Below are 17,557 nucleotides of genomic sequence, written 5' to 3'. Positions count from 1 at the left end.
CCTCCACCCACAGAACTTCCCACTCAAAAAGAAAACACAGCCTGGAAAATGGATGGAGCGAGAAAGAAAAAAAAAATGGTATAAAAGAGAAAAATGTGCACAAATGAACAATAAATGCTGGATGCAGAAGAGGAATTATAAGACAGACAGAGGACAGAGAAAAGGAGGTGTGGAAAAATCAAATCAATGTTTGATGCAGATGAAAAAAATAAAGTAAAAAGATACGAGGTGAGGAAAATCAATAGCAAGCTGAAAGGCTTTCAATAGCACATTGCCTGGCACACAAATGGGTGTATTTACAAGAGATGAGCAGCAAATAAAGATGGGAGACATGGGGAAAGCAAAACAGAATAGGATGAAATGGGTTCTGGGGGGCCAACGCTTCAGCCTCCGTCCATTGGGTTTAATGAATGCGGTCAATCAGTATGTAATGGCCCTGATGTTCCACTTTACACTGATGAGCAACATGGATGCAGCATGAGATGGGAGAGGAAAAAAAATAAGAGAGAGAGAGAGAGGGATGGAGAGAGGAAAGAGAAGGGAGAGAGCGTGAGGCAGAAAGTGGCGATAAATAGAGAAAGATGAGAGGAGGAGGTGGAGAGAGGATGCTGTGCAACGATATCATGCAGGATAACATGGAGAGGATGTAGGGTTGTCTGGGCTAAAGGCTTCACCTCTTCAGTACAGTGTGTGTGTGTGTGTGTGTGTGTGTGTGTGTGTGTGTCATCTAACACTTGCAGCACTATCCTGGGGGGTGGGGGTCCTGTAATCACACTATCTTTAAAATGAGCTTCATTAAGACGTTGTGAGGTAAAAGAATAACATGGCGTGTGTCAGTGGAAGGCTGCTCGTACCTTTGTTAGCCAGGCGCACACAGTTGATTTTGGTTTCCTGTGGAGAGAAGACAGAGACACAGACGCTTCAGTTAACAGGTCGGAAATTTTCTATTTTCCTTTTTTTAAATTTTTCATAATTGTTAGAAATGTTTAGTTTCTGAAGCAGGACATTTTTAAATCAGCTGAGTCGGTCCAAGGAGCTCAGAAGACGAGGGGAATGAAAAGACCCGGAAGTATCTGAGCAGCTGCCACGAGAACAGCTGCTACAGTTCTCTAAATGACACGGGAGGAGCTTCAATGCTTCCTAGCTTATCTCCTTCAAGCGTAGGAAACACCAGACCTTTCCTTTAGGAAAGGAAAGGAGATAATGTCGTCCCACAATTCTTTGCCCACAGCAACTTTTAAAGCGGCATGCGATTGTAGTTTCACCACAGCAGAGCCACGTAAATGTAGAACCAACAGAGCAGCTGTATGTCCGTGACACGATGCAACACCAGATGTATCACTCATTAATAGAAGAGTTATTATAAGGATTAAAATGAGTGGAAAACAAGAGCGTTCTTAAATCTAAGTACTCAGTTTAGAATCTAAAACTTCAACCAATCTGCAGAAAATGATAAACCCTGCAGTGTGTGGTGCACAGCTTCACACCACGGTGCTATTAGTCTTTAAAGATGATCAATGAGATCATGAGACCGTGTTATTAGTTTCTGATTTTCTCCTACTTTGCAATACACTGACCGGCCGGATTACTCTCACGTATGAACACATTATTAATATCAGGATCAATAAGCTGATGGGCTGGCTGCTGATTAGATCCATCATCATCATCAATTCACACACACACACACACACACACACACCACACACACACACACACACACACACCACACACACACACACACACACACACACACACACACACAGACAGAGTCCACGTCAGGAGGTGATGGTGGATGGATGGATGAATGTGACACAGGAGAGCCGTGTGTTTGATTCCCGTGTGAAACCAGCAGTTTATGCTGTAACCATGGCGACAAAGGTGGTGTAATGTTGAGGAAGTTGCTTATTTTAACCCGAATCACGATGTTTTGGCAGGAGCGCTAAGTCAGGATATATTAGCTTAGTGCAAAGGAATGTTATAATATTGTTATTATGATCAAATGATTCTGTCTGTCAAGAAAAAGTCTTTTCAATAATCTTAACAACATGGAGGTCATCACATCTGGCCAGGACAGGTCACAACATCTGGATCCATCTTGTTCTTACAGTCTGGCCTCTGCGTGCCTCCAGGTCTCTGCTCTTTCTGTTTCACAAGCTTGACCTTCCTCCTCCTCCTCCTCCTCCTCCTCCTCCCTCTCTTCCTGATGGTCTGTCAGCACCTGATGGGGCGTGTGCTTTCCTTCATCCCCGCTCTTTTCATTCCTCCGCCGCCCCCCTGTCTTTTCCCCCCTTTTCTTCCCTCCATGATGGGCTGTCACCACCGAGTGTACATATCTAACCGCTTGTCATATACAGAGATTGGCCTCTCACGCACGCCGGCCCATTTGTCTTCATCAGAGATGGCGACCGCGGCGGCGGCCGACACTGACACCTGTCACTTCAGCATCAGAGCAAAATCACTCCCGAAGGTGCTGCTCCCAGCTACGCATCTGTATTCTTCTCAATGTGGCCTTTTCAGGTCACAGTAACACTGAGGATTTTCTCTGACAACAGCGACTCATTTCATTTCATTTAAAGTTTTAAATGTGGATGAAGAAATTCAAATCTTTATAACAGGTTTTTATCTTTCTACTGGCTTGAAAAGTGAGAAAAAAAAGCCACTGAACTTTATATGGAAAAGAGGAAAATCAAGTTCTAACCATCGGTAATACACTGAGAATAGGAATGAAAGGGAAGTCTATTTGAGGAGTCATAAAATCCACCTCGTCAGAACATGATCTGTAACTGAAGCCGAGCTGCTCTCAGCTGTTTGACGGTTCCTCATATTTGATTATCTGAAGCTTGTCAATCAGTGTTTGTTCAGCCGGTCAGCACAGCGATAATTCTATCTACTACGACATCTACTTCTCGTTTCTATAGAGACACACCTGCTCGGTGACAGCAGCAGAGGGAGTCTGCAGGTGAGGGATGTAATGTCGAAGCCTCGTGGCTCGTGTTTTACCTTTTAACCGAGCTGCTGATGCATCAAGTTCACATACGCTGATGTCGTCGATACGACTGAACATGTCAGCTGTTTCCTGATTCAGGGGCCGAATCCCTCAGAGGACGCGGCCTACGAGGGTGTGGCCCCAAAACTTGAGGTTTTTGGGTTTTAACAGCTGTTAAAAGAAGGTCAAGTTGCGCCGCTGTGACGCAATCGTCCACAGACCGCAGCCTCTGATGGACGCGGCTCCTGACGCGGGACACAGCTGTTGCGTACTTGGACCTAAGACGATGAACTTCTGACCTCGCGACTTCCATGTACGGCAGCTGTTTTATACGTTTACTCTCCGGGACTCAACGAAAGGAGAAAGTTGTTAGAAAATAATCTTAAAATGCTAAAAAACTGATCAGAATGTTGATTGATGAACGGTGTCATGGCAACACGTCTACCTGTAGGTGTCACACTGTCAGAATACGGTGGAGAAAGTTTCCTCATCACCTGGAAAGTTGATCTCAGTTTGTCTTAAAGTGACACATTTCTGCTCGTATGCTGAATGTCTGTTATTGTCACGGTTGTGCGTCTGCATACTGATGTGTGTGTGTGTGTGTGCGTGTGCGTGTGCGTGTGTGTGTGTGTGTGTGCGTGTGGCTTATGAAGTTAAAGAGCAGGGAAGATGAATGTTAGTGGATGATGGATGATCTGAGCCTCTCAGCTGGATCTCTCCACAAGACTTAACACACCTGCTTCCACTGCATCTCTGTCTGACTTCCATCTGTCTGACTGACTGACTGACTGACTGACTGTCTGACTGACTGACTGACTGACTGACTCAACGTCCTCCCGTCTATCTGCAACACTGTCGTCTGTATCAGCGTCTCTCACCGGCCGAGGTGAATGTAATGAACATTTAGACAGGAGTATCACAGAGGGTGAAACAGTGAAATGCTCCTCCAGCCTCTCTGATGTGCCGGTAACGATGGCCCCCCCCCCGAGCGCCGCTGACTCCAGCTGGCTCCAGCCCGTTTACGGTCCACTTAGAGGCCCCGGCTTGTTCCGGATTCACGGTGGCCGTGAGCAGAGGAGCTGCCTCGCCGCCTCGGCTCATGCTAATAGGCTCAAACCTCGGGAGGCTGCAGGAAGCAAAGTTAATAAACGTGAGGCCAATTTATTGCCCTGCCTGGATCCAGAGAGGCCGGGAGACGAGAGGAGGGGAGTTGTTTACGGCTGAGACGCCGGAGAGACAGTGTGTTTCTTTCTGTGTGTAGTAGTAGTTAACTTTGTCAAGCCTGAGAAGAATACTAAGTGTGTATGGGGGATGCAGCTGCTGTGTGGGTGAGCGCTCTCTCTCTCTCTCCATCTATATATCTTTCCATCTTCCCTGCTCTCTCGCTCCAGTTGGTTGGGTCAGTGTTCTGACTGACAGCCAGGATTTCCAGCCATGTGTGTCCTCTGTCAGATTTATGGATACTGTGATTGGCTGAAAGGGTTCCCAGGTAACCCGAGGTAGCCAGGGCAACCACTTTCCTTTTTTTTTTTTTCCTTTTCTGTAACTCTCTTTATCTCTTTCTCAGTCTTTCACACCAGGCAATTCCCTTTTAGTCCTGAGACCTCTAATTAAATAAAGCACCATTTATGCTATCAGAGTTAAAATGGCGGGAATCGCAGCCTCTTCTTTTTCTTCTTCATACGGCAACAACATAGGTTTCTGTTGCCAATAATCAAACAGTTTCTTCAACATGAGTCTTATCTTCAATTTAGTCAAATTTAAGAAATGCACAGGAAATTTAACCCTTTCAAAACACAAACTTTACTCAATGTCCTTTGCAATGGACGCAGGACTCACTAACCAGTTTCCATACTTCAGGAGGTGGAGGCCTGAGTGAGGGGGAGCCTCAGCCTGAGTGAGGGGGAGCCTCAGCCTGAGTGAGGGGGAGCCTCAGCCTGAGTGAGGGGGAGCCTCAGCCTGAGTGAGGGGGAGCCTCAGCCTGAGTGAGGGGGAGCCTCAGCATGAGTGAGGGGGAGCCTCAGCCTGAGTGAGGGGGAGCCTCAGCATGAGTGAGGGGGAGCCTCAGCCTGAGTGAGGGGGAGCCTCAGCCTGAGTGAGGGGGAGCCTCAGCCTGAGTGAGGGGGAGCCTCAGCCTGAGTGAGGGGGAGCCTCAGCATGGACGACACCCACAGTCCATTACTGAAGGAATGAGTGAGCTAGGACTTTATGGGAATTAAAGTGTCTAGAAAAGTATTTTACAGTAACCTACCAGTTAAAATCTTTGATCCTGGTTTTTACAATACATTTGCTAAAAGTGGATTCAACTATTCCTCTCTGTTCTTTATCAGTTCAGTTTCAACCTTCCTGTGGAAGAAAATACTCTGCAGGACTTTGCTTTCAGACAGAACGCTAATAGCTTGCGTCGCGCCATGACGGCTTGTCGCCACTATGTGTGAATGCAGTGCTGAGGCTTTTTCTTCTGAGCACGGGAAAGATGCATCTTTCAGCAACTGAACACACCAGAGGTTTCGCCTTAAAACCACTCCAGAGGAGCCGCAAACCTCATATCTAGTGTATACACACACACACACACACACACACACACAATTGTGTGTGTGTGTGTGTGTGTGTGTGTGTGTGTGAGTGTGTGAGTGCATCCAGACTGACATGGACTGTCAGTTGGTAAAAACTCCTTCAGCCTCTGAGACCTGCACCCTGAGGGTTCGCTCGGTGAGTTGGACTTCGTGTCTTTCTACATTCGTGTTGTTGTAAACCGTCGCTGCGAGTTGGGGACGTGTGGGAGGGTCCTCACAGCTTCACCCGGTCCTCCGAGGGTTAGGACTTGGTTTTAGGATTAAGGAGTAGGACTATGTTTGGGTTAGGGGCTCACAACTATAGAGAGGACCTGTGTGTGTGTGTGTGTGTGTGTGTGTGTGTGTGTGTGTGTGTGTGTGTGTGTGTGTGTGTGACATTGATTGTCAGAGTACTTCGGCCAACCCCTGAGGCTTTTTACTTGTCAGAAAAGGTGTCTGGCTGCATTTTTCACAGCGAGGGAGGGCGAGTTTCTCCTCTTCCTTTTGTTTTGTGCCATTTCTCGCCCCATTTCTCCTCAGATTCTCTCTCTCCTCGTCCCTCCTCCGGCTTTCTCCTCCAACAATTTCCCCCTCTCCTTCTCTGCCCACTTTTCTCATCACTTCCTCCTTTTTTTTTTTTTTTGCACTTCTGTGTCTTTTCCTTCGGCGTCCTCGTCTGCTCCGTCTCGTCTTCTGTCCTCCCAATGAATTTACTCCGGAGGAAATCTCACATCGTTTTGTTTTATTAATTTACCTGATGTTCTCGTACCATGAAGCTGCGTTTAAAGACCAACTGCGTCACAGCGGCGCGACTAAAACCGCCCCATTTCCAAGGATCCTTCATGATCCAATCTATCCCAAGGTGCATTGCGTGCCGGTAATGAAAATAATACAGACAACGCAGACAGAGCGCCTGAGGATTACACTGTCTAATGTAAATATCGGGTTTCAGCTCAGTTCAACAGCGAACGGTACGACTGCTAAAACCCAGAGACTGAACATCTAAAGTTTTTGTGATAAAATATTTCGTGTTGTCAAGGTTGCTAGGCGACAGGAGCCGTGCTTTAAGGGGCGGACACAGCTGGTGATGCAAAGAGAAAATCCTCTGTAGACCAGACCGTCTCATTTCGGTTCAGTCTTCACGCTCTACGGCGGGTAAAGGGCCACACCTTCGGAGAGCGCGTCCTCCGGGCCCCTGAAATGAGACCCAGCCACAATCTCTGTCTATCTCTTCTCTGCCCCCTTGCCACAGCGTGCTAGACAAGGGGGGGTCACCTGATGGAGGTAGCCAGGTATACGGCCAAAAGTATGTGACACATGAACCTGGGGATTTTCTCCCAATCATTGTGTGGCGATGAGGCCAGGCCTGCAGTCGGCGTCACAAAGCAGTGATGGCGCTCCAGAGATCAGTGCAGGCCAGTCAAGCGGAAACCAGTTCTTCACAGACCTGACTTTGTGTATTCGGGGTATTGCTTTGACGAAACAGGAAAACGTTTCCTCAAACCTGGAAGCTCAGTGAAATTACCACTGTGAGCTGCAGCCGTCAGATTTCCTTTGGAGCTAAGGGCCCGTCCCGAATAACCTATTTAGTCTTTTAGTTTGAGGGACTTGATGTAAAAGCTGCTCATCAAAAATCTCCCTTGTCTCCTTACCCACTGCCATCCTTTCTTTCTTGGGTTCTCCATCTCTCTCTCTCCCGCTCTGTCTCCAGCCCCCCCGGCCTCCATCTTTGCCTCCAGTGTTATATCTTCTTTAATGTCTCCTTCACTCTTTTTAGACTTTTATTCCCCCTCCCTCTATCGCTCGTCATCCCTAAGTCCCTGATCACTACTGCGCTTACTTCTCTTACTTATAGCCACAGGCACTTTATTCTTGTGTGTGTGTGTGTGTGTGTTTAACTTTAATGTGGGTGGCGTGTGTGTGTATGTGTGTGTGTGTGTGTGTGTGTGTGTGTGCGCGCCTGCGTGTGACATCAGACTGCATCGAGGGAGACATACAGATCGCCGCTGGTGAGCAGCGTTAATGTGAGGAGCGTCGATTAATTGGCACAATGATGGGAGATGAGAGAGTGGCGTCGGACTGATGTCACACCAGAGGGAGAGAGGGAGAGAGAGATAGAGAGATAGATAGGTAGATAGATAGATAGATAGATAGATAGATAGATAGATAGATAGATAGATAGATAGATAGATAGATAGATAGATAGATAAGAGGTGCTGCAAGGAGACGGGAAACACTGGGAGAAAAGGAGGAAATGTAAAGGAGGAAGAGAAAAGAGAAAGGAAAGAAAGATAAAGATAACATGAGAATGATGGAAAAGAAGAAGAGAAAAAAGATGAGGTGGGAGTGTAAAAGGAAAGGTGACCAGAAAAAGAGGAATGGAATGAGTGTGAAAGAAAAAGGAAAGGAAGGAAGGAAGCATGAGATACCTGGATAAAGAGAAGGAAGGGGAGATAGAAAAATAAATAGAGGTCAAATGATTGAGGGACAGGGGTTAGAGGAGAGCAGAGGAGGGAAATGGAGTGAAGGGAAAGAAGAATGACAGAAAGATGGAGAGACTTTGGGAAGAGGTGAGACAAAAAGAAAGATGACGCTGGATTCGTTTCTATTAGAGAAGCAGAGGCAGCGAGCGATGGAGAGATGGAGAGAGAGTGGGCGGATTGAGAGAACAATTTCTTCTAAATGTTCTCGGGAGAGAAAGAGAAATAAAGTGACAGAAAATGAAAGAGGGAGGAGGGAGGAGAGACGGAGAGTCTCCTTGATGGACAGGTGGAGCTCAGAGGGAGAAAGAAAAAAAATAAAACGAGGAGGATTATCCAAGACGAGCGGAGAATGAGAAAGTGACTTTGATCCACGGGATCAAACTACGAGGAAGCAGCCAAGTCCTCTAAAATGGAAATGAGGAGTTTCTCTCCAATATGAAAGAAATAATAATAACATCTCCTCACGGGATGACTGACGGCAGAGAAATTAAACAAATCACAGCACTTTGTGAGGATCGCAGATAACTACATGAAAAATAACAAAATATCACTTTCACATATCCTGGATTCAGAGAGTAATTCCCCCCGATGACGAGTCCCGGAGGAGGACGGCGACAGTCTGAGCGTCTGACTCTGACCACGGACTTCACCTTAAAGGATCAGACAGACTCAGGTCCTCAGCTCAGACGCCACAGCGCTGATCTCTGGTTGTGAGAGCACCAGCTATTTAACGTTTCTGTTTTCCCTGACTCCTCGTCTTTTATCAGAATAATCTGGGTCTTTGACGCCATCTGTTTCAGATTCAGCAAATGTAAAGGATTAATTTTCTCTTTGTTTTTAATTGAGTATTTTTCATTCCCTAAAGCAAACGTTGAGTTTTGAGGCGGCTGACAAACAACCTGCAGCTGCCGGACGGCGTCGTTTTCTTATTTTCCTGCTCATTTTGAGTGTTTTTCACACTCAGGCACAACAGTACGGTCGTGCTGAACTTAAATATACGGAGGATCAAAACACCAACCACCGGCAGACACAAAGCGCCGGTCTGAAGGCGGGGGACTCGAGCTGGCGTGCATGCTAGGCTGGAGGGATGATGTAGCTCGGGGAGTCGCTTCGCTGTCTCGTCGTTGTCAACAATGAATGATGAGGTATTTCGTTTTCTAGGTTTCTTTTTAACCGCGACCACGTTCGTTCCCTCGGTAACCAAGTAGTTATTTCAACCCAGTTCTGGAGGGCAGAGGTAAATACAGCTGTGCGGCCGACGGGACACGTGTTGGAGGGCAGCTGTTTATTCTGGACGACTCTAACACGTGTTTTTATTGTGTATTATTACTGTAACACACTAAAAAAACTAGTTAGGGTACAGCTCTAAATCAGTTTGTGTGTGTGTGTGTGTGTGTGTGTGTGTGTGTGTGTGTGGGTAATTCAGGACACGAGACCTGAGCAGATAAAAACTTTTTAAAACGAGTTTTATGAATGTGTGTCAATCTTTTATGCCTGACTTCCTTATCGAATCATCTGGGCTGCTGTGGTCCACTTGCTTTTCTATTTACTTTCTCACACACACACACACACACACACACACACACACACACACACACACCTCCAATCCATGACCCAAACAAACCACACTGATTGGATTGACTGGGATCCAATCAAATAAGGAATTCTGATGTGACCGGATTTAGGGTCAACACATATACAAAGCACACACACACACACACATATACACACACACACACACACACACACATATACATATACACACACACACACACACACACACACACACACGCAGTCACACAGTCGCTCTCTGTGTTGAGTGCATTGTGGGAAATCTGCCTTCTGGAGGAGGATATTACATCACGGCGTCAGCCAGCTCGCCCCGGCCCCGCTCGCCAAACTGAGTTACCGTGGTTACAGCAGTGGAAAATTAAAACAACCCTCGCAGGAGTTGGGAGTATTATGGAAATTTCCAAAGAGCCAAGTTGAAGTTGTGAATGAGTTATGAGAAGGGGGGGGGGGGGGGTGTTGTTGTGTTTGCAGACGGTATAATTGGCAGAGAAAAAAGGGGGGGGCGCAAACACACAGATGAATTCTGGGAGAGAGAGAAGACTCTCACAGGGAGTCTCTCTGTCTCTTCATCTGAGAAGAACAAAAGGACGTTCACTTCACTGTGACAGACCTGGAGCGGGTTCAAACCGCTCCCGTCACTCACGCCTGCGGTGACATCACCGATCAAGGCGTGGCCAGAAACATGCCGATTATCAAAGGCTGTGAAAACACCTGTGGGCCAGTGTTCACTCTGTCCTTTCATATGACGAGATGATGATTCATTAAAGCTTAAAGCTGAGCGAGATTTCGTCGTTTTAAATATTGTTTTGTGTTTCCCCACGCAGAGAAACGTCTACATCAGCGGTCAGACTGCGGGCCACAACTGGCCCGTCAGCAACAACATCTGGCTCGTCAGATTATTAAAAATAATCTGATTTACATTCTCACAAAATTTAAATATAATGTCCAAATAGAGAATCTACCCCCCACCTGATGAACGCTTCTTAACACAGATCTCCATCAAGGCAGAAACAGTTCCACACAGAATCACTTCCTCTTCCTACAAAATAAAAGCATGAGAAAGTTTCTGACTTTCTTTTTTCTTTTCCTTTTTTTGCAGCGATGCTAAAAAAATAAAGTAAATCGATTTATTAAATGAGCCTTTGATCGTGTTCTTGCCGCCATCTAATGGATTAGAAAGAAAACAGGCCCGGGGTCAAACTTACCTGCTGACCCCTGACCTACATGTTCAACCTGATTAGTCTGACAGCGTGAGTTCTCTTTGTGTGAGTGAGCAAATACTGAGTTCCTCTATTTGTTTCCAGAAACGGGATAAATCACAACCGGAGCATCGTGTAGTTACAGGAAGGTTTGAGACTCACCCCATTGGCTCTGCTCATGGCCTGGTAGTAGATGCTGTAGCTCTTGGCGGGAGACAGCGGGGGGTTCCAGAAACCGCCGTAGCTCTTGTTGTCGCCCACCGTGAACGGCTGCACGACCGTGAGGCTGGACGGCGGCAGCTCGGCGGCGATGTAGTAGGACGAGTCCAAGATGGAGGCGTTGCGGAAGCCGACGGGGGCGGAGAAACACTCGGGGGCCTCGGAGGCGGCGCGGCGGTCTTGGACTTGCGCTCCTCCTTCACGACGAGCTGGTAGGAGCTGGAAGCAGAAATAAAGTTATTTAAAGTGTTTGTTGTTGCCGCTGCTTTTGTCATTTCAACTCATAAAACATTAAACAGAGTCTAATTCACCTGAAACTGTGACGTGTTTGATCTGAAAATGATAATCATCCCCACAGTCCAGTCTCTGCGCAGCGGCCACCATTAAAGAGCCTCTACTGCCGGACTGTGTGTGTGTGTGTGTTATATCCACTTTGGCATTAAGTGCATCAGCAGACGAGGGCTGAGGTCTGTGAAGGATCTTCACGAAAGTGTCGACCATCCTTTAAGAAGCAGTCGTTTGTTCCCGGGTCAATTTTTATTCCAAATGGAAGCAAACTTCAGCTTTTAACTTTCTAACACGGGAGCTGGCAGATCATTTCCTGTGCTGAGTCAGCGGCAAAGAATTAAGAGTAAGGAATATATACGTGTGTGTGTGTGTGTGTGTGTGTGTGTGTGTGTGTCTGTCTGCCCTATGTGCACACACTCCATCAGGTGCGCATGTGCCTGCATGTGATCTGGCAGGTGTGCTTGTGTGTGTGTTGAAACAGGTGTGTGTGGAGGTGTGTTTATACACTTAAAAGGTCTGTCTTTGTCTTTTTGTGTGTGTGTGTGTGTGTGTGTGTGTGTGGGCCCATGCATGTGTGTGTGTGTGCATGTGTGTGTGTGTGGGCCCATGCATGTGTGTGTGTGTGTGTTTCCATTCCTCTCTGAGAGGCTTCATGAATGGCTGAGGGCTCCTTTAGCGGTCAGGACAAACGCAGCGGCCCTCCGCAATTACCTCCGTCCTCCACGCCAAGAACTCACTTCACAATTATACGCAATTAGGGAAATGTATGTTTCTGTGAAGGGCTGCGGCCAATTATCCCCAGCTCCCGTTTGGCAGCTTTCATAAAAGATAATTGCTGATGACCAAAGATGAGTCTCTCTCTCTCTCTCTCTCTCCCTCTCTCTCTCTCTCTCTCCTGTTTCTGCCTTTCTGGTGAAATATCCATTTCAAACTAATGACTTTCAGCGGCTGCACAGGGGATGAAGCGGGGGCCTCGTACAAGGAGCAAATAGGGAATTGTGTGTGTGTGTGTGTGTGTGTGTGTGTGTGTGTGTGTGTGCGTGTGTGTGTCTACGTGCCCTTGTCTGTGTGTGTTTTCAAGGGTGTGTGTCCGTGGACGTCCAGGTGTACCTGTGAGTGTGTCTTCAAACGTGTGAGCGTGTGATGTTGCACTCGTCTCTTCTAGGGGGGGGGGGGCGCGTTTATAGGAAATTACATAATTTTGTAAAGTGAAGAAGTTTTTGAAAAATGAGGAAATTAAATTTTTGCCAATTCTTCCATCTTCTAAAGGCTGTTGGACAGTTCAGACTTGGGGCGTGTCCAGATCCACTTTTCCTGGTCTAACTGCAGGAGAAGCGGTTGCTGAGGCCAGGCACATGGTTTCAAAAGGTTTCCACTTACTTCATTAATCATGAGTGTGTTTTGGCCGCAACATGCAATAAACCAATTACAGTGCCATCTCACATTCCCTTTAAAAGCCAGGTGCACCTGCAGTAAGAAAGAACGCCTCTCTGCGGGGGGGGGGGGGGCGACTGTCGACAGCAGGACGCCAGACAGGCCCAGGTGCTAAATATCAAGCTTTAACACGCAGCACATTGCTTTGTCACACAGTTCAATATTTGGCAATCAATAAATGCCAGGAGAGGCCAATGAAAACACAGTGTCTGTCTGTGCATCTGGAACGTGTGTGTGCACATCAACACGTATGCATGCAACCGAAGTTTATGATTATCTTCATGTATCTGTTTCCATCTTTGAGCAAGTGTGTGTGTGTGTGCGTGTGTGTGTGTGTGTGTGTGCGTGTGTGTGTTGATATTCACAGCTAGGATTTACAGCTGGCTTGCATTTATGTAAATACACATGTGTAAATGCACATCTACACATACATACTGATTATGGTGTGTGTGTGTGTGTGTGTGTGTGTGTGTGTGTGTGTGTGTGTGTCTCTCAGCCACAACAGCTGCTCCTCTTAGCGGAGTCATTTTGGTAAACACTCCTCATCTAAGCTCCTGAACTTGAAATGCTCTGATCTCCTCAGAATAAATAAATAAATAAATAAAAAATAAATATAAAAACACACAGTTCCTTTAAAAACATTTGCGCGCACATTAACCAACAGATGACTTCCCCCTGCTTCCCCACGTACATCTGTTGGCACTTAAAACCATGTAATACTCGCACAAAACACCCATAACAAGCGAGCGCGCTGCGGGGCTCATCTCGGGCCCATAAACACATAAAGATGTTCGTGACTGGAGAGCAGCCTAATTCAACACAAGATATATTTGCCATGTGTGGGTGATAAATGGCGAGATATGATATGGGATTTGCAGAAATTAACACTAAACCACTGACCCACGCTCACATTTCAGAAATACATTTCCCCAAGTCCGAATTGAAGTGATATTTATTCTCCACGCGCCCCTGTCGAAACCGGATTTCCCCGAAGGCGGCCGAGAATAATGTTCTCCCCTAGACCAATTAAATGGATGAGATCACATGTTCAGAGTGAACTTTTAATTAAAAAAAAAAAAAAAAAAAAAAACACGCCGTCTGGAAAAATGAGAAAATGAGAAAAAGGAACAAATTAACTGTGTGTCCATTTTTAAAATACAACCACAGTGGACTGAGGGAGCGACACCTGACTGTTGTGTGTTTCCTGATCAGACCCCTTTCTTTTTTAGGTGGTCGTGTTAAACACAGCAAACATCTCAAACTAAATGAATCTTTCTTTATTTCTTTCTTTATATGTAGACTTCAGATCAGACCACACGGTCTGTGGTGAAGAATCTTCTGCCTCTATCACATTTTTCTTACTTCATATAAATGTAGTGGCGTTAAAAGTACAATATTAGTCTTTTCGGCGTCGTGGAGTAAAGTCAGAAGTATAAACGTGTGTTCTCGTGTTGAATCTGTGTTCGCTCGTTTGTTTCTGCATCAGGTGAGAAAACTGAAGCCTTTTCTCCATCCCTCCGTCAACAGGCCGTTGGCAGGGAGCTTCAGCTGCCGCAGTCACGTCTCCAGGGACCAGACACTGATTGCCAAATTACCACCAGTCCACTGTGTTCACTTGGAGCCGCCATAATGCCGCGGCTAAAAAGCTACAAGATGGAAGTGACTAATGATGGTACGTTTCACTGCCAAATTTATATGGAAAAAAAAGAAAAAAAAGTCCCATTCTCCGACTTCCTCTGCATACAAATTGGCCTTATATGTGTGAGTGACTTTAATGGCTTCTAAAGAGACCCTCGAGGAAGGAGAGAGAGAGAGGAGGGGGATGGGAAGAGAGCCAGGATGAAGGGAGAGGAGAAAATGAAAGGAAAGGAAGTGGAAGAAGAGGTGGGAGTGAAGAGGAGTAATCAGGGGAAGAGGAAGGAGGGAAAAGCAGGAGGTTACCTGATAGGTGCTCCACGGGACTGGGCGGGCTTCAGCAGGATGGTGATGGTGGTCTCCGTCTCGTTCAGCGGCGCCTCGGACTCGTACTCGGGCATCATCGGGGCTGATGGGAAGAAAACTGACATTTGAAACCAGGGAACCTTTTACCGGCGGGAAGTCACGCTTCACTTCTCCAGCATCAGGAAAACAAACCACATCTACTGCGGCTGTAGGTGTCTCGACACATTCTGCACCGCACGACGGAAACATGTTAATTAACGCCACCATAAGTCAGAATTATTCCCCGTATAACACTGAAGTAGACCTTAGTAAAGAAGCTAAAGAGGTTGTAGGTAACAGTAACATCATGTGAACCTGCTGTGTAGCTACAGTGGGTCTGTACCACAAAGAATCCATGTTTTTCTAAAGTTAAAAACTATTTCGGTTCAGGAACATCTGAAAAGTTGGAGGAGATTCATTTTTCCAAAATAAAAGTAAGAAGTATGTTATAGTTGTGATCATACAACAGCTAGTTCCGACCAAGTAATCTGATTGGACGAGAGTCATTGGTGCTGATATAGAGTTATAACAGCACTGGGACTTCACAGCCGTTCTATTAACCGCTAATTAGCGTTTCATCAACGGTGGTTAGATTAGACTGTAATATTCCCCCTCCTGTGATTTCACTTAAATATTCTGCTTTTCTTTTTAATCGAGAGGAAAACCATCATTTTAAAAAAAAAAAGAAACATGGTTTTAAGTCAAATTCTTTTTTTTATAACTGATGTAGAGAGGGAGTGAACTCCGGTTCGTATCGACAAAAACAGACGAGGAAATATTCCTCCTTCTGTCTCACACCTGGGAGAGTTCAGTGAATTTTCTTTGGAAATTTTATGCACCTTTAATAGAATGAGGAAGAATTTATGAATAAACTTAAAACGAGCTTCCTTGAGTTTGTAAATGAGAAGTGTTTTCTTCCACAAATGTTTAACCGTCTTTAATTATTCCTAGGCGTTTTTCCTGAATCTTTAATAAAGGTGGGACAGTAGAGGAAGTATTAATATCCTCGATTGTAATCAAAGGTCATTTTTTGTGTTGTTCTGATGTTATCGTATCTTGACGACGGCGGTTATCAGCCGCCGTCGAGAGCAACAAGAAGACGGCTTCATTCTGAGAGACGATCAGTTACACAAGTTATTAATTTCACATCAATCTGAGTAAAGCATCAACACATTTTAGGTTATTAACACCCCCCCCCCCCCTCCGTCCACCACTCTCTATCTGTCTGCATCGTTTAATCTAATTTCTCCATCCTCTGGTTCCTGGATGAGATAATGAAGATTGGTGATGGCGTGACATTTGGGAGGGCGCCATCTCTCTTCTTTTTTTTTTCTTCCTCTCCCTCCTCTTAGCAACATGTTGTTAAGATTCGAAAGGATGACGGAGGAAAGGTCACGCTAACATCACTGTAGGTGTTTTCCACAGACCGGACGCCGCTGATGACACGCTGCTGATGACACGCCGCTGATGACACGCCGCTGATGACACGCCGCTGACACATTAGACTGGAAGTTTGATCGGCAGCGTCAGGATTCAGTGTGTAGGTCAGTGGGTGGAGGGCGGCGTCAGAGCTGGGTATTTGGGACTCTGGGAGGCCCCCGGGCAAAATTTGAGAACCCCCCCGCACCTCCATCCAAATGCAGACTATTGGAAGGTGCTGCAATTTACAGATGTCCCCTAAACGCCTCACACGCAGGCACTCGTAGACTCTAGCTACGCATCACAAACAGCCTCCGCAGCGGGTGAACTGTGATGTGCGTCGGCATCCTCGTCCCAAACACACTGTGCTTTAATTAAAAGGATCTTAAGTCACATTTCCCATAAACCCCAGAGCTTATTATAAGAGAGGAGAAGTGGCCACTTGAACCTGTGTGAATGGATGAACACGGAGAGACGTGAGCGTTGAAAACATTTCTCCTGCTTCATATCACAGGTGGATTAAATGATACTGATCGATTAAACGATGTGATTTTGGATGATAAACATTGAGTGGATGTATAAACTCATATATGTCTCTACATCTCTACATCAAGACTGATGTTGCGTGATGTATATGTCACCTATATTATTATCACATATATACATCCTCTGGGTATATGAAGTTAAAAGTTTATAACTAATAATATATATATGAATTTTATTAGGACCATACATGTTAATGATATATATTTATTTTTTATATGTTTATTAAAACAACATACATATTAAAATTGTCTTTGCTTACATATGTTTTCTCATTAATTTTAAACATGTCTATGGACTCTAGGGTATAAAGGCTTTCGGATGGATATAATTTATGTAATATATACAGTATGCATACATACATAAATATACATATTTGTATGGGGTGAACACATATGTCAATATATGAATATATATATATATATTACAATTTCTGATTTGGTTTCATTTAGAGTTTTTACATTTGTTCTTTTATTTTATATGTACATAAACATCAGCGTGTGTGTCTGTTGTGATTTTCTCTTTCCGCATCAACACACAGATTTGGAATAAATCTCCAGGAGCAGTTTCCGACACGTGTCTCTGAACTGAGCAGATGAATGTTGCTGTGATGAATGAGCTCGTCACCTCTACAACATCCTCAAGTGACGTATTCTCGGCCTCACAGATCGAACACCCTGTTACTGAAGCCAGGTGCCAAAAATGTTTTTAAAAATCCAATGCTGAATAAACAGTTCTACAACAGCAGCGTGCACGGTTGTAATTCTAGTATTCATCCGGCTCGTCGATTAATGCGACGAGCCGCCATCTGTGCATTTGTCCCGACTCTGTTCTGCAGATAATTCACAACAGAACGAGCTCATCGCCACGTAATTCAGT

The 17,557-nt window shown here is 45.6% G+C and overlaps 1 protein-coding gene across 1 annotated transcript in view; it reads right to left on the bottom strand.

Moving 5' to 3' along the window:
* ptprt (protein tyrosine phosphatase receptor type T) overlaps nucleotides 1-17,557 on the bottom strand; it is a 318,930-nt gene that overhangs the window by 119,751 nt on the left and 181,622 nt on the right. Inside the window, 4 exon segments of the mRNA XM_056395774.1 lie at nucleotides 855-891; nucleotides 10,958-11,188; nucleotides 11,191-11,233; nucleotides 14,678-14,780. Of these exon segments, the coding sequence (XP_056251749.1) occupies nucleotides 855-891; nucleotides 10,958-11,188; nucleotides 11,191-11,233; nucleotides 14,678-14,780 (414 nt within the window).

This window comes from Seriola aureovittata, chromosome 2 (genome assembly GCF_021018895.1).
Source record: "Seriola aureovittata isolate HTS-2021-v1 ecotype China chromosome 2, ASM2101889v1, whole genome shotgun sequence".
NCBI classification, from domain to species: domain Eukaryota; kingdom Metazoa; phylum Chordata; class Actinopteri; order Carangiformes; family Carangidae; genus Seriola; species Seriola aureovittata.
This window is presented reverse-complemented; position numbering and strand designations above follow the sequence as displayed.